At 41.1% G+C, this 16,567-nt stretch overlaps 1 protein-coding gene across 5 annotated transcripts in view; it reads right to left on the bottom strand.

The window, feature by feature from the left end:
* The window catches only part of LOC109626689 (uncharacterized), a 39,131-nt gene that overhangs the window by 5,894 nt on the left and 16,670 nt on the right, over nt 1-16,567 (bottom strand). For all 5 annotated transcript variants that reach the window (XM_069518095.1, XM_069518093.1, XM_069518097.1 and 2 more), the window contains 21 exons: nt 15,694-15,820; nt 15,467-15,586; nt 14,884-15,034; nt 14,685-14,797; nt 13,973-14,123; nt 13,584-13,832; nt 12,897-13,109; nt 11,148-11,329; nt 10,811-10,994; nt 9,539-9,681; nt 8,419-8,600; nt 7,231-7,490; nt 6,459-6,696; nt 6,191-6,374; nt 5,106-5,232; nt 4,559-4,645; nt 3,394-3,576; nt 3,012-3,280; nt 2,610-2,758; nt 1,838-1,922; nt 397-511 (listed from right to left, as the gene is read on the bottom strand). In XM_069518095.1, the coding sequence (XP_069374196.1) occupies nt 397-511; nt 1,838-1,922; nt 2,610-2,758; nt 3,012-3,280; nt 3,394-3,576; nt 4,559-4,645; nt 5,106-5,232; nt 6,191-6,374; nt 6,459-6,696; nt 7,231-7,490; nt 8,419-8,600; nt 9,539-9,681; nt 10,811-10,994; nt 11,148-11,329; nt 12,897-13,109; nt 13,584-13,832; nt 13,973-14,123; nt 14,685-14,797; nt 14,884-15,034; nt 15,467-15,586; nt 15,694-15,820 (3,512 nt within the window). The remainder of the gene's footprint in view (nt 1-396; nt 512-1,837; nt 1,923-2,609; nt 2,759-3,011; nt 3,281-3,393; nt 3,577-4,558; nt 4,646-5,105; nt 5,233-6,190; nt 6,375-6,458; nt 6,697-7,230; nt 7,491-8,418; nt 8,601-9,538; nt 9,682-10,810; nt 10,995-11,147; nt 11,330-12,896; nt 13,110-13,583; nt 13,833-13,972; nt 14,124-14,684; nt 14,798-14,883; nt 15,035-15,466; nt 15,587-15,693; nt 15,821-16,567) is intronic.

The following is a 16,567-nucleotide window of genomic DNA, read 5'->3' as shown; positions in this document are numbered from 1 at the left end:
CTAATTTCAGGAGACGATCCGGAGTTTTGCGCATGTTTGAAAGGAGCTATATTTTCCTTTAATGTCCTAGATTCTCTTGAGTCTGCTAATTTAAAGATTAACAGACTTTATCAGGTTGTTATTCTGATAAACTCGCTTCTTTCTAACTTAACATCTCCAGAATGTTTTCATGTTTAAACTTGCAACATCACTTGAGACAATCTAACAGATTTCACACGGCTCTCTCTGGAGTAATGGAAGGCTTTATATAATGTTTTGAAATATACAGTTGTACTCCTCAACACCATTAACATGGTCCGATGTGTAAAATCAGTGGTTTCTCTTTTAGTGCAGCGATGCCTAGTTATTTGGGAACTTTGACGATGGATGTGTTGACAGTGCACGTGTCCTGCGCACCTCTCTCCAGGTGAATCTCTGGTTTGGGAGGCTCTGGGACCTCCCACTTCTCCTCGTCACCGGGCAGCTCTCTGATGTCCTCTTTATTCAACAGCCTCTTCAGAGCTCTTGGGTCCTGCGGACACAAACAGAGTTAATGAGTGTTGTAACGATACTCGGCAGAGTTACAGCATTTAAATGTCTATGTTTTCATTTGAAAACGCATCAACCCTGCTGCAGAGGTTAAGAGCAGCTTAAACTGAGATGTTTGGAAACACTGCTGGCCCTGTTATAGTTTGAAAACTCCCGGACTGCGATAATCAATTACAAGCACTGCTGACTCGGTTTTGTTTGCTGACAGCTGTCCTGCAGTTAAAGTCTGCATTCTACAGGGATGAAACTGTTTTCATGTTTGGAGACAAGCAATTCAAGCAATCTGCAACAATTCTGCAACTTACAACCAAATGCCTCCCGTGTACACCAGCATGCCAGTGCATGAGTGGTCACATGTTATCTGTTTTCAGGTGTGTTAGAATGGACAGGGATTAAAACTGATACAGAGAGAGGATGCTCATATGGGCAGAGATGGTTTTAGTCATAGTAGCATGGATGTAGCCTTAGAGACTTTAGTCTTATAAGATATTTGATTTGTTTTATCCGGTTTTCTCAAATGTAGGCACATTACAGACACTGAGCTTTAACACACACGACTGATACATCCCATCCTGCTTCTAAAATGCTTATTTACCAAAGGAGTTACATAACAACACTAGAGCTGGGTACGCTTTAAGTTTCATCTCTCAGATTCTCTCGCTAACATTGGCAGGCATTCTTATTGAAATGTTGATGACCTACTTAGCATGTGCTGCCATCAGTTCCCTGGCATAATATAAAAGTGAAAGTATTAAGTGGATGTAATGAGAGGGGAGACATATCTGTAAGCAGCTTCCTCTAATCCTCTCACATCTGCCTCTGTGTATTAAGTGGTCGTTATGCTGCAGAATCACATCATTAAAACTCTTAATCAAACAGTCAGCTCAGTCTAATCCCGATTTTAGTATCGATTATATAATACAGCCTAATTCTGCTGCATGTCTCCAAGCAGCTTCTGCACACACAAAAAAGCAGGATCACATATTCAACAGAGACCAAAGTTGAGGCCTGAGGGAACATCAGCTTTGGTAACCTCTGACTTGAGAATCTGTGCAGCGGCACTGCTGTAGAGATGAGAGCTAGTTGCCATGTAATGTAAACGTGACTCCCTCCAGGGAAACAGCCTATTAGTTCTAGCTACAGTCAGCTCCGTGGTGGCAGCAGTGTATATGTGTGTGTGTGTGTGTGTGTGTTTGAGTGTGTGGTGGAAAAGACAAGAGGATGGGATGAAAGCCCCTGAGCATGCAATGACCCCTCTCACTTGATATGGATTAGTGATCAATGCTTGAAGGGATCGTATATCACGTACATTGAGTGAGGTAATCAGGGCACTCAGGAAATGCATCAGCTCTTTTCTGTGGCTGCTCTCTGTGCAGAACAGTTTCACCAGCTCCCTGAAATACATACACACACAGGATTACAAGGTATTGTAAGATAACTTACAAGACAAATACATAAAGTAACGAGCATCAGATGGATTTTATCCCAATGATTCCTTTGTTCAAGCTTTATAATGTTTGATTTATTGTTGACAGGACCATTGCAGTTATAGCACTGAATATCATTAGCTCCACCAAGGCTGCAGTGCTTTGTGCAAAAACTATAGACAGATTTCCACAAAACCCGGTGGAAGGATGCAGTGTCGGAGAGGAACTCATTAAATTTTGGTGCGTTTTTCAACATTTTCCTTGATTTCTCAAAAAATAATTTATGAAAGTTGATGAAAGAAATCTGGCATATTCAGAGGATTGATATTTTTTTGGTTTTAATGAGGGACTGCTGGGCCTTGGTGGAAGTGCTCTACTGAGGGCCCTCCTAGATCAGAATTAGATTTGGAATAAATATTTGCGTACATTTTTTCTGTCTTACAGCCACACTATCTGCAAATATCCATTTCATATCAGTGCTATGTAGGGTAACATGACACCTGGGGAAAACTAAGTCAGATGTCTACCATGGCCAAAACCTTAACTTGAACTTAAAACATGCTTTTTGTCCCCAAAAGAAAGACAAGTCCCCATAATGTGACTGTAAATAAATTTCGGTCACACACACACACACACACACACACACACACAGACCTGCAGATGTCCAGGTTGGCTGTGAGATTATCCTTCTGGATGTAGAGCTCCTTCTCATCCTTCAGCAGACAGATGACGTCCTGCATCTCCACCACAGGTTCATCGCTGTCAGCTACATCCAGCTGGTAGCGAATGTACAGCTTACCCACCTAAACACAAACAACACTTTGAATTGTACATACTGTAGGTTCCAGGTGACATTATGTGTCCAGACACATTGCTGTTTTCTACTCATACTAAGGTGTGTGCTACATGGTGTGCACATAATATTCCTTTTTAAAGTTGTATGAAACAGTCAAATACTCTGTCTGTCTCAGTTATTTTTAAATCTTCAGTAAAACATCCAAACAAGACACTTCCAAGTTTTAAACAACTTTAAAGTTTAAGTTGTGATCTTCTGACCTGACAAAACTGTAGACGTTTGATTTTCTCCCCTATGTTGTTCTCGACCAGGTCTGAATAGAGATCAGCTAGTTCCTCGTGGTGGTAGAGGAACCTCTGGATGTAAGGCATGAGAGAGTGCACCATGGCCTGCAAGGATGGACTGGGCCTCAGGCTCTCAGTCTGAGGCTCAGTCTTGACGCACAGGGACAGGGGACGGACACGGCAGATCTCCATGAACAAAGACCGGTCCCTCTCGTTGAAGGTAGGCACGCTGTTGGCTTGCTCTCCTGGCATTTCAAACAGGATTATATTGGTATAGGTTTGGCAATAACTCCCATTGGGTATAAATAAACAAATATATAAACAAATATTTATGGAAAAAAACATTGCAGCGCTATACCGAAGTTCCCAGTCTTGTGTCTGGGAGTAGCCTTCTCTGCTGGTGGCAGGTTGAGCAGGCAGACCTGCATGTGTGGTTTAAAGATCTTCTCCAGCTCTTTGTTGTCAGCAATCATAGGTTTGCGTGCCAGACTCACCCAGGTGTTGTCCTTGGTGGGGAAAACCCTCAAATCAGACACCATACCTGAACACAAGGGAGATATTAAACCACCAGTCAGTTGTGCCCTTTTAGTTTTACAGTATATCTTGGTTGCATCTCTTTAAATGACTAACTACACCCTTGTAGAATTATTAAAAAATGTTTAATAATCAATACTGGAATTGGCCAGAAAAAATGAATACCAGTCAGATAGTAGTAGTTTCATAGTTTCTTCATGGTGGCCTACAGCTTGTGGCCAATTTTCTTTAAGCACATATACATACAGTATATATGTGTTTCTAATCAGCAGTTCTTGTTTGCAAAAATACCCAGTAATGTGTAGACGTATAAACATGATGATTTTCTGGCAAGTTATCCTTGCGTGTAAGTCACATTGAATCTAACAATATGTCTGACTGTAGTATGATGCAAATTGCAGCAATCGGGTGCCTTACTAATTGCTTCCATGAGCTCTCTGTAACAGCAAGTGCTGCAGCATCTGCTGACAGTGTGGGGTAATGGGCCAAATCAGTGAGCTAAACCACAACAACAAAGTTCCTATTGTTCTTAGAACATTGGCATGCAACTGTGCCTTTCACCCCATGTGCATCTCTGTCTCACAACTCCCCCTTCGCATTCCCTCCTGCTCATCCATTAGAATTCAATTAAAAAAGAACTAAACTATCTTTGAGAATAAACACACCCAGGTTGTGTTTTCTAAGACCCCCGATCACATTAGAACTGTAAATAACTCTCCCGCTGCCACGCTTCCAAACACTTGCACTGCAGACAGTGCAGTAAGCTGTGTGACTGTTTTCAGTCTCCAGCGTGGAGTAGCTCCAGACTGCAACAACACATTTTCCCCTGCTGCTTTCAAAACATGTGTCATACTGACAGGTGGTGGATGATGCTCCCCTGCAATAAATAGATGAGGCCAGCAGAGAGTCTGACACACAGGCACGGATTGAAGAGGTAATGACGAGTGGATTGTGTTTGTCACAGTGTGAAAACTGTGAACTTTACTCACCTTTCAAAGTGGAGCAGTAGCTGGCATTAAGGTTGGACTGAGGGCTGTGTTCCTGCTCTCCGGACACTTGAATTTTACACTTTTGAGCTGGTGAAGATATAAAGATTATCTGACATTAAACATGTAAAGCTAGTCAAAAGGGATAACAGTTGTTGAGCAGAAAGACGAAGAATATGAAAAGTGTGTGTCACTGAAAAGTGAGAAACGTTTGGCCTTCTTGAGAGCAAATGCTTTTTTATATACATATTTATCCAGATCTTATCCAGATTGTTTGTAGAAAGTCTGGACAGCTAAAAAATGTGATTCTGTTCTTTACAGATGTGCACAGTATGGAGGCTCTGGCTGCTCCAATAGGATTACACAGTCATTGTAACACGCAAAGACAACGTCAAATTGCTGACTGATCCCAGTTGTTGCCGACACCTTTTAGTACAGCAACCCACGCAGATAAGTTGTTGATGTCTGGACACATAAATCTGCTCTGATCACCTACAAATAACAGTCTGAACAAAGTGTATAAAACAAAAGACAATCTGATTGTCCTTACCAAGTCTGGCGTAGAGCACTGACACATCCTGAAGCACTTCAGCCGTTGGTATGGTAGATGAAGAACAGATCAGTTCCAACAAACCGACATACTGCTTCATATTGGGGCTGGGGTCCACATTCAGCAGCTGTACATAAGATAGTAAAAGAATCATCTTTATTTCTGAAACCTGAAATTATTGTCTTGATATGTGAATACTATATAATATATTGTTTCCTCAGCAAAATATTTTTACAAGCAACTGTGTCCACTAAACCCCTCCCCAAAATAGGTGTCCAATCATAGCTTCCTGTGTTTCCCCATTTGTTTAATGAGGTTTAGTAAGAAACATACTCAGCATTTAAAGAGTGTGGAGGGGTAGTGTCTTTTTCTTGCCTTTTCAAAATACAAAGATACAGGAATAAATGAAAAGCGAGTTTATCTGCTCTAAAATAAGCAGCAAAAATGAGTATGAACTACTAACCAGCTCACTAATCGTAGCCAAGCATTACTTCCAAAGTTATGGAACTCTTCAATGATGTTTGTGATGTTGGATATGATAGAAAAAAGTCCTGTTTGTGACAGTGACAGCTAAAATCAGCCAGTTCTTTTCATGGCCTTTGAGATGGTGTTACATTAAAGCAAAGATGTGAATAGAATGTTCTTTCTATTGTAACTTTAAAGGGTATAAGCAACAGATTCTTTATCACACCGCTGCTAACTGCAACACAAGAACAATGCCGTTTCTTTGTCTTTGAAATGGATCATGTGGTGAAGATGCAGTGGTTTGGCCTGGGTCATGCAGCTTTAGCCTCAGCATGATTCTAACGTACATAACCATCAACTGTATATTTCTCCCTTTTCAGGATTGGCGTTTTAAATTAAAACAGCTTAAATCTAATGCATGTGACTAACTTTAGCTTGACAAGCCAGCCTGATACACATGAGGTTCAACTATTCCTGGCCAAAAAATAGGAGCCTACTTTTGGGTGCCTGCTTCTGAAATCATAAAAAATAGGAATTTTGTGAAGTGAACCGTCAGGTACTATCGGGGACAGGGCTACTTGAAGTGAAGTGTGTCAGGTGAATGGTAACAAGGCTCATACTCTGATGAAGAAGTCTTTCATGCCGTCCAGTGGATTGTAGAATGGAGCCAGGACTTTTGGCTCCTGAACACAGCTGTCAGGTCCGTGAGTCAGCTGTCTGTAGCGCTTAAACATTGACGTTGTGTCACTCCAGCACACCTCCTTCAGGTGGTAGAAGCGTCCCGAACACCAGTCATCGGTACGCCTGGGGAAGCAAAGTTTTACTTGTGGCCTTGGGTGTTTAAATCTTGACATTTACCTCAGAAATGATGCGCATACAGCTATGTACCTGTTGTACTCGATGAACACAGCAGGGTTGTGCTGGAACAGCTCCTTCAGGCTGCTCTGGGGACAGTTCGTATGCAGATAGGAGTATACGTTGTGGATGTGCTGAACTGTGGATATGAAACTGGCTCCCTCTGACTCGTCTTCAGGTGATCTCTGCTCCTGGTCATCCGCCACTGGTTTGACACACCACTCCTTCAAGTAGTTTATCAGAGCCTCCACTGAGATAGTTAGTCTCATTCCTGAAGGAGGGAAAACAAGTGTGATGACAGACCATTATGTGAAGGACTTAAAATGACCTGGTTTAAATACATGATAGCCAGTAGGGGACTGTGAGAGCACATACCTCTGCCAAGGTTAAAAGCAGTGTTCCCCATTATCTATCTAGACTATGGAGTTGTTGTCCCATCACACTTTTCATAATGAATTAAAACTATATTTTTTGGTGTTTTGCTCCTTTTCTGCATTGTAGAGCTATTTGCAGCAATAATTGCAGTGTAGCCATATCTCTCTATAATCCATAACGTAAATCAGAATCCACACCCCTGCTTCCTCCATACATTGAATCAATTCTGTGGGAAACACTGCAAAGAATGTGAAAAAGAGGGTTTTGGGCCATATCTTGCCCCTACACAAAATACGGATATTGGCTCATTGGTTTTTGCGTAATCCTGCTTACTGACAAACAAACGCAGTTGAAAACATAACCTCCTTGGTGCAGGTACAGTAATATCGAAAACTAAAAGAGAACCCCACCATAGTGGACAAATCTTTACCTAGAGCTCTGCTGAACTCGCTGGCGTCTATGTCCACATAATAGACATGATTCCCCAGCAGACTGGTGACCTCAGGTGAGGTCAAGTAAACTGAGTTGGGACAGAGGTACTTTCTCTCTGGCTGTGCTCCTTCCTGTGGGCGATAGGCTGGCACCCATTCAAGACGACACAAGGAGTAATAGAAGGATGAATTGGTGTTTTTGATTGGTCGTCCATCACCGTCAATCACCTGGGCTGTGAGGTACTGAGAGTACTTGTGTCTGAAAGAATGAGATGGGTTGTGGTCAGTAATGGCTGAGAGATTTTCGACCCATTCTACAGTCACAAAATAGGCGATACCACAAGATTGACAAGATACACTTAAAACACTATCATACAACTTCAGAGATGATTATTGTGCATCTTCACTTGGAGCTCAGTGATCTTGATGTCATTCAGGACAACTCGAGAAAGTGGCAGGACTGTGTGACCTACATTCCAGTTGCACTCAGCACTAGTGCACGTGCTCAATGTTCAAAGATAAATGCACTGAGAGGTTCTGATCCATGCTCTTATGAAAAATCTATTCATGTCGAATGAATCAGTGTAATAGATGACAGCTATGCTCCATGTTTTCCTTAAGACCTAAGGAAAAATAATGTCATCATACTTTCTCTGTAGACACACAGCCCAATTCAGTGTTTCCCTGTCTTTATTATCTCTTTATTATTTCCTGCCATTTTAAAGGGTACTAGAAGCAATGTACTTGTAGAAGCTAACAGCTACAGAAAATATTTAAGACTGTAAAATTTTAAATGGGACCAGGTCATTACAGTTCCAATGTCACCTTTTCCCCAGATTCAATTGGGAGCTAGTCCCCTACATTGAGTCTGGTTCTGCTGGAGGGTTCTTCCAGTTAATGAGGGAGTTTTTTTCTCTCCACAGTTGCAAGTGCTGACTAGTGTTCCACTGCCTTTTGTTTGACTTAAAGGTCAAACAATAACTCCACTTTACTTCCTGTCATCACTTACTGGACATTAGTACCTGACCCTGACTAACATCAGTATCTCTAACCATTCAATTTCCTAAAATAACAGACACCCAGTGAATACACCCCCCCCCCCCAAATGGGACAGTGGCCACCGCACAGAACATGACACAGGAGGAGAAATGTGTAAGTGAATTTGTGACGATGAATGTGCGTGTTACCCGGTGTCCCAGTTGGTCGCCAGCAGCTTCAGCAAGGCCACTCTCTGCTGCAGGAGGAGGGAGCCAGGCATCTGAGCTGTGGCCAGGGCATGAAACTCCTCGCAGGGGTAGTCGTTGAGCACAATGCTCTCCCCAGGGCTCTGGTGCCACATTGCACTTTCAGCTGACCATGGGCTGGAGGCCTGGAGGAGAGCCAAAGCACAGAAAAGAGTCAGGATTAAACAAAACACACACTGTTAATGAAGTGGAGTCACTCTCTCCAACCAGAACTAAAGGATTTGATCACAATACAATGACCCTGATTCTCTGTGTCAGGCTCCCCATACACACCAGAGGCAGTTTCAAAGTACTTACTGTGACCTATTAAGCGAACACCTGGTTACCGCTCAGATTCTATTTCACTATTTATACTGGTACATTTCTATATGGTTTTGATTTTGTCTTAGTTTTCCATCCCCTGAATTCACAAATTTAAAAAGAATCTCCATTTTCTGCAGCCTTTGCAGAAACACTTTGAATCGTTTGAATTGATCAAATCACTGCTCTTCAGTGCTTTAATTATGTTTTAACTGTTTCTCTGCAAAAATTATGTTGTATGACTTCTCCTTCAAAACTGCAGCTCTCTTTTTCTTTTCACATTGTAAATGGTGAACTGAAAACTAGTTCATGTACAATGGATTAGACCTTTTGAAAGGGCTGCTGTGAGAAAGGCCTGTTACATGAGGGCATAAAGTCATAAAATGATTGATGATATCGCGACAAATCCACATTCTATCCCTCGTAGCTTTAGCTCAGGCTAAAACAGGCACCAGGAATGTCTGATCTGTGCAGCCTCAGCTCTGTCTGTGACAAGTCCCACCGCTCACCTGCTTTTTCTGCTCAGCTATTCATCTCTCTAGTCCTTTTAATCTTTAGTATCTTCATCCCTTAATCACGGCTGGATTAATGATGAGTCAGTTATGTTGTTATTCCTTGGTTGTCCATGCAACCGGTAAATATTGTTTCCTAACACAACAAACCCATAGCCTTTCAGCATCTTTGCTCACAAGTGGGGCTGTCACTGCCCCGATTTAGTCTTTTGTAAGTAAGTTAAGTAACGGTGCAGCGATGTTCTCCTCACCAGTTCTTTAGAAGTGAGCGTTTGTTTCTCTTTACGGATGATGAGACCGTCTCTGACTCCCAGTCTGCTGAACAGCTCCCTCCATCCTGCTACATCATTGTCTGTCTCCACATAGCAGGGACTCAACAGGATCCAATCATAGCCTAGTGGAGAAAAAGTAGCACTAGGGTTAGAGAGAACAGTGTTGGTATATTCTGAGGAAAAATGGTACATTAACATTAATAAAGATATATGAGAATAGAGTCATAATTTTCTGCTAAGTGTCAGAAATATAAGAGGATGCACTTGCAAGTTGACTTAATTATAGATTTCAGGTTATTTGTGATGTGCCAGTTTCATTTGGGAAATCTAGCACTCGACTTTTTGGGGTAATTTTCACACATTTGGATGTTGTTCCAGAAAAATTATAAAAATTGTAACTTGTAAGTCTAATGTTGTTTCTGAGAGTAATTCATAGAACTTTGAATGAACATCATCAGCAATTACCTAAAATATTACCAATGCCATTAGTTTGCAGAAATAGTTTATAAGATGGAAAAGGAAAGTAAGATATTCAGCTTTGAACTAAAACATATGACAAAAAGGCAGGTACTTTAAATTGGAGCGTAAAGTGAGAACATGTTTCAGTATTATAGTATTTTAATAATTATTATTATTATATAAGTTGTCATTATGGTTTCATAAAATCTAAAAGTCATAACCATTAACGTGACAAGCTGGATGTCTTTGTAAGGCAAGGCTGTCATCATGAATAACATTTTAAAATGGAATTGTTTTTTAATGCACACTAACTGCGCAATGAACAAATTGAAAATTGTACGTATTGAACGAGAATAGTTTGGTCAGATACTCAACAGCAGGACAAATACTTTATCAGACTCTAGTTAATACAACTAAAGCACAATTGAATAAAATATCCTCAATATGTAAAAATACTAGGTTTAAATTCTCTAAGTGATTTTGTTTGAACACTTTGAAACTTGGTTGTGAATTGAGCTCCTCTTGTTTTCTGATTCCACTACCATTTAAATAACACACACACACACACACACACACACACACACACACACACACACACACACACACACTCCTCTGTTCAATACTCAGGCATTTCATGCTTTCCTTAACTATAACAATGGAGGAAAACCCTCACATAATCACAAAGCATTTTCCCCACAGAAGAAAAACACACACAGCTGATGTTAAAACTGTCTCCATGAGAATTGGGAAATACAGCAGCAGCAGGAGGTTTGTGTGTGCGTGTGTGCGTACCAGGAAGTGTCTGTGGCAGGTCGATGTTGCCATACTCCTCAGAGAAGTGCACTTTGTCCAGTCCTGGGCACAGCAGACCCCTGCTGGTGAGGACAGGAACTGCAACGTCCAAGTACTCGTGGGTGGAGGTGGAGTGCTGCTTGATGAAAACCAGGTAGCTCACCACCACTGCATCGGGCTTAGACTGATGATGATGATGATGATGATGATGATGATTTATGAGTCAAAGGGGTTGGAGAAAAAATTAAACAACATTTAAGTAAAATACAAGGGGAAAGATAGAAAAACTTGCAATGTGAAATTAGCATAAAATCGATTCATGCATTTAGCACTCTACCTTCCATTTGTTGTTCCGTAATGTGGGGTAGATGTGCTGCTCCAGCAGCTCTTGGGGCTCCAGTTCATGAACTCCAAGTCGTCTCAGCAGCTCTCGAACCTGCTGACTCTCCAGGGGCTCCACACAGCTCAGCAGTGAGGGGTGAACCACGCTTACATCCTTGTAAAGTGCAGACAGAGGTCCTGTGAAAAGACAATAGGTTAAAAGAAAGCTGGTTCACAACGGCGTAAATCTGACCAGCAGTTTGACCAAGTTGTCGATCACTGCTGTAGTTTATTCAAAGACGTAAAGAACATGTTTAACTTGGTCCACAGACTGAAGGCGCTGATCACTGGACCAAGTGGAAAACCTAATCGCAAATTCTGTAATCCACAAACGGACGGACTGACAGTCCTGCGTATATGGAATTAGTAGGTCGATTATCTGGTGAAGATTTTGGCTTTTTCAAGCTGATGACAAGTTAAGTTAACCAATTTTGCCAGAAAATCTAACATGGCTCAAATTAAGTTCAACATATCTCTCACTAACTCCCATCTGACCTCTGAAAGAAAGTAAATGAGGGTAACAAGTTTATTTGTCAAACGTGAGCTGAATTTTGTGAATGAAGACATTAGTTGTGCTTTTGTGAAGCACTGATAAACAGTGATAAACAGTTTGTGCGTAGACCAAGGTATGAAGGTGAAGCAGAACCAAATCTATGTCCTACGTAAGAATCCTGAGTCACTTACGAAGACACCAGCCAGGAATATTAAAGCCGGCAAAGTGCAGTGGCAGGATGCTTTCATCAGAGTGTGAAAATCAATTATTCATGTCTGTCATTCTAAACCTCTGCTCTGGGTTCTGTCTTTGAATGTGATGACGCACAAAACCAGTGGCGTTCCTCCACTGTGTGTGTGTGTGTCTGCCTGCATATCGTTAGAGAGAGGTCAAGTTTGTCATACACCTACTCCTCTGCTCTCATCGTCTGTGAATGTGCCGACTTCTAAAAGAACAGAACTTTGTTTCTGTAACTGCTATAAATAAAGTTTTAGTCTGAGTCACCACTGATTATCTGAGTATCTTGCTTCAAATGCATTAAAATTCAATGCTGTTTTTATTTAGCACATGAAGTAAGAATTTTGTACTCTAGTTTTAGCTCTGTTCTGTCAGGAGGCACATGGATGTTGGTAAATTCTATATTTCTATAAATGATCACTAGTGACAGTGCACAAATTTATTGATGAGTCAGATCTCTGCAGTTTATTTGTTTATCCCAAAGTCTTATTTTAAATGTGTTCACTGAAATGTATTTTCTCCACTGGCGTTTCAGAGAGTCATTATAACATTTTTTTTGGAACCAGGCCGATCATCTTTGAGATAAACTGTTACCACTAAACATTTGATTCATAGCAAAACAAATATTTGCAAACAGAATGAAAGATTGTTTCCACATTTCTTTAAGAGTGAAGGAAATATGCATTCGCACCATTGTGAATGATCCAACGACTTTGAGCACCTCTTCTTGAATTGAACCTTCTTGTTTTGATTTTAACCTCCTTTTTCCCCCCTTCTTTTATTCATTTCCAAAAATCCACAGTATGTTAGAGAAGGAAATCATAGTTGTAACACTGACCGATTCAATATTATGAGTGATAATTTAAATCTCTATTCTGAAAATAAATATGATTTTTACTTCTGGAACAAAGCTGTTGAGGTCTAAAAAATCTCAAATGTCACAGATCCAATCCTCCATTGTTAACATGAAATTACCTGACTGAGCTTGAGGTTTCTTTTTCTTAGTCTTGGTTTCTTCCATTGGAAAAAACACTCCTGCCCCATTTAATGCCACCAAACTTCCATCCGCCAGGGGGATTATGGGTAGATCCCTAAGGTTCTCTAAGATAGCATCTGCCTCTCCGTAGCCATACTCCAGAGCTCGGAAGTTGCAAACCAGCAACCTGGCCAGCTGTCGCAGACCGTCATCTAGGAAAAGGACACAAGGACAATGTCCACAACTGAGTGAGATAAACATCCTGTATCAAACTTTGGTTTGTTTTCAAGATTGCTAACATCATTGAGTGGCAGCGTAACTTAAGTTAAAATTTAGAGTTGCGACAAATAATGAGTGAACAATATATTCAGCTAAATTGCTTCATTCTGTATCAAACTCATGTGATTGGCAAGTGAGCCCATAGGCACACAGAGAGGACCAGTAAAGGGACAGACAGGGACAGGCAAAATGCTATGGATATTTTTACAGTACAGGCTCACAGGCTCAGTGATTTTTGGCATTTCTGTCAGTCAAACTATGGCTAACGGAGCCTTTGTCAATGTATGTGTGACACAGAGAGATGGAGAGAACAGCTCTATTATAAAATACGTTTTTAATTTGTGCGCTATCATAATCTGACATGTCCTTCTCGTTCTCTCTTCAAACACACTCTTAAGGGCACACACCTGAATGGATGGCTTCCTTTCTCACCAGCTCCTTGGCCATGGCTGTGGTTACCGTGGTAACATGTGATCCCCGCAGGTATCGCACTCCCAGGTGAGTGAGCAGGGAGGTGGGTGGGACTGGGCTCAAACCCATATGGAGATAGGACAGAGACAGATGTCTTTCGAGCTCATCTCCGCCAATCACCTCGCGGATCACTGCATCCTGACAGACGGCCACTTGGGACGGCAGCTTGTACACAACCTTACCCTCTAAGACAGAAAGCACAGAAGAACATTCACAGGTTTAAAAAAACCAACACTGATCTCTGTATTTATTACTCTTGTCGATGCTGTTTTTATGTGTTTGTTTAATTTTATAGGTTTTTAAATCTCAAAATTGTGAGTAACACCTGAGCTGAGTGTTGGCAGGAAGGCCTTGCCCTTAAGCAGTTGGATAATCTGCCCAGCAACAGGCTTGAAGAAGTCCAACACTTCATCAGGCAGGGGGATAAACTGTAGAAACTGGCAGAGGCCCTTCAGTCCCCTGAACTCTGGGTGATCCTGGAGAGAGGAACAAACAGGACACTAGTTAAAAGACAAACAATACTCAATGGTTAATGACTAAGTACTAATGGGTATTATCACTGTATCATTTTCTAGACATCCTGTTATTCTTTAATTTCCGAATCCATGATTTCTCAAGTAGTGGTCAGAGCTTTTGTGAAATGCAACTGTCAAGAGTCTCAGGTCTGTATATTTGTAACAGTGACGTGTAAAACAATCACTGTTTCTCTGTCACTGTCAGGGAAGAACCCAGATCTGGATCAGGGGGCAGATCAAGTGTAAATAATGGATAAGAAAAATCAGACATATTTAGAGGATTGATATTTAATGTATGTGTGTGAAATTTGATTCAGATAAGGTCTGAGTGACATTCAAGTCAATGAGGAAAGGCATATGAAACTGAATTTATCTGGTAAATCATTTTCCGCAATGTCTTGTTTTATACTAAAAGAACAAGTCTTTATGTATTGTATGATCAATTTATATGAAGGGATCCTCAGAGTCACATCTCTAATATCAAATTTCAGTGAATTATCTCAAGATACAATGCTATCTTACAGTGAAGACATCCATGGCCTGAAGGAAAAGTTGAGGTATCTCAGACCGAAGCCACTGGTTCCAGGAGCTGTCTCTGTCCACGTCTTCACGAGAGGACGGGATGTCAAAGTCACCTGGAGAACAGTGTTAGGTGAGTGTCAAATTCCTACTTGCATAACTGGACTGCACTGAAATGTCTTTAAAAGTTCTTCATTCTCACCTTGGACAATGAAGCGGAAGCCGAAACTGCGAAGCGGCAGGTAGGCAAACACAGGCTGTTTCTGAGGCTGGCATACAATCTCATCTCTTGTGTTGTCGCTGCCAAGCTGGAAAGCCAGAGCAAGCTCAGTCGACTCAACGTCCTCTTTGATCTGAAGGGGAAACAGATCAGTATCAATATAGATGCAACAGCTCAAAATAGGCAGACGCGCAAGAAACAGGTCTTGGTGCCTGTTAAATGAGAACAAAAATGTCTCAACAGATCCATATCTTCTCTTACATAACCTAACTTCAGGTAACAGGCGGGGAATAATAACTTTTTGATGAATAAAGTTGCAGGGGGTTCCAATAAGACAGTATTTGTGAGCTTTCACAAAGGCTGGCAAGAAACAGAAAGCCTGACTTGTGAAGCAGGACTAGGAACATTTATGAACTATAAACACAGGAGCATGTCAGCGAAACCCAAAGCTACAGTGAATTTTACTGCTCAGGAGCGATGTGAATGGAAAAACTCAAATCTACATTGTTATGTGCGTGAAAAATGAAGAAAGAGAATGAACCGTGGAGGCTTGCTTATTTGTTACCTTCTTGGGCTGCAGCATAGTTTTGACCACCAGCCAGCGCTCTAAGCCGTCTGTGTGCTCCACCTCTACTACACCATGACTCAGATCTTTTCGAGTCATGGTCACCAGACGGTTCTCACTCTGCAGGAAGACAGTAACGGGGGGAAATGGATTGACTTCTTTTAGCTTTGAAAGAATGATTTTCAGCTTTGTGTGGTAGCACGTTTGAATGTGAGTACAAGAGCTACCTGATTGTATATGGTGATAGAGCGCAGGCGGTGCAGGAAGAGTAGCAAGGAGGGATGCACATCGTGAAACAGGTTCCTGGTCTGATGGCTCTCGGAGCGCAGTGGAAGGTAGATCTTGGTGGTCCAACTGATGAGAAATCAAATTCAATAATGCAGTTAGAAAACTGGTGGATCAAATATGCAGCTTTAGTTATGCATAATGTATTAGTATGTAAACACCTCAACTAGAACTGGAAGTGCACTTGGAGAGAGCATATTTCTGCCAAGTTTGATTGGCCGCTCTATAACCATATTGCATATGTTTGCAATGAGATCAGATACATTTGTATTTATATCCCGAGCTGTATCTAGATCTCCTCCCTGCCCCGAATCTGTTAATGGGATCTTCCTTTACTCATGATAAAATAATAAATATAAATAAACTTTATTTATAGAGCACAACACAAAGTGCTTTGCATAAAAGCAGTTCAAACATTCATCATTTATCAATAAAATCACCTTTTTTTTCCCCATGGCAGTGGAAAATATGCTTTTCACTTACTGTTTGACAAATCAAATTGATAAAATCAAATTCGCTAAATTTACCTACATTATAATGCTTGTAAATGGTCTGTATTAATACAGAGCTTTTCTAGTCTTAGTGACCACTCAAAGTGCTTTATAGTACAGTTTTGCCATTCACCAATTCACACACACATTCTCTATCAAACATCACACACACACACTGACTCAGGGGCAAAATGGGACAGTTTGATACCTGCCAATCCCCAAATGATTATGCTAACAAGTCAGAACAGAGTAAAAAGGTGAGAGTGAATGTTGATATGTATGGTTAATAATTAGGTGAGCAAAAAAATAATTTAAAAAATAAATA

The sequence above is a fragment of the Paralichthys olivaceus genome, chromosome 21, assembly GCF_024713975.1.
Source record: "Paralichthys olivaceus isolate ysfri-2021 chromosome 21, ASM2471397v2, whole genome shotgun sequence".
In the NCBI taxonomy this organism is placed as follows: Eukaryota; Metazoa; Chordata; class Actinopteri; order Pleuronectiformes; family Paralichthyidae; genus Paralichthys; species Paralichthys olivaceus.
This window is presented reverse-complemented; position numbering and strand designations above follow the sequence as displayed.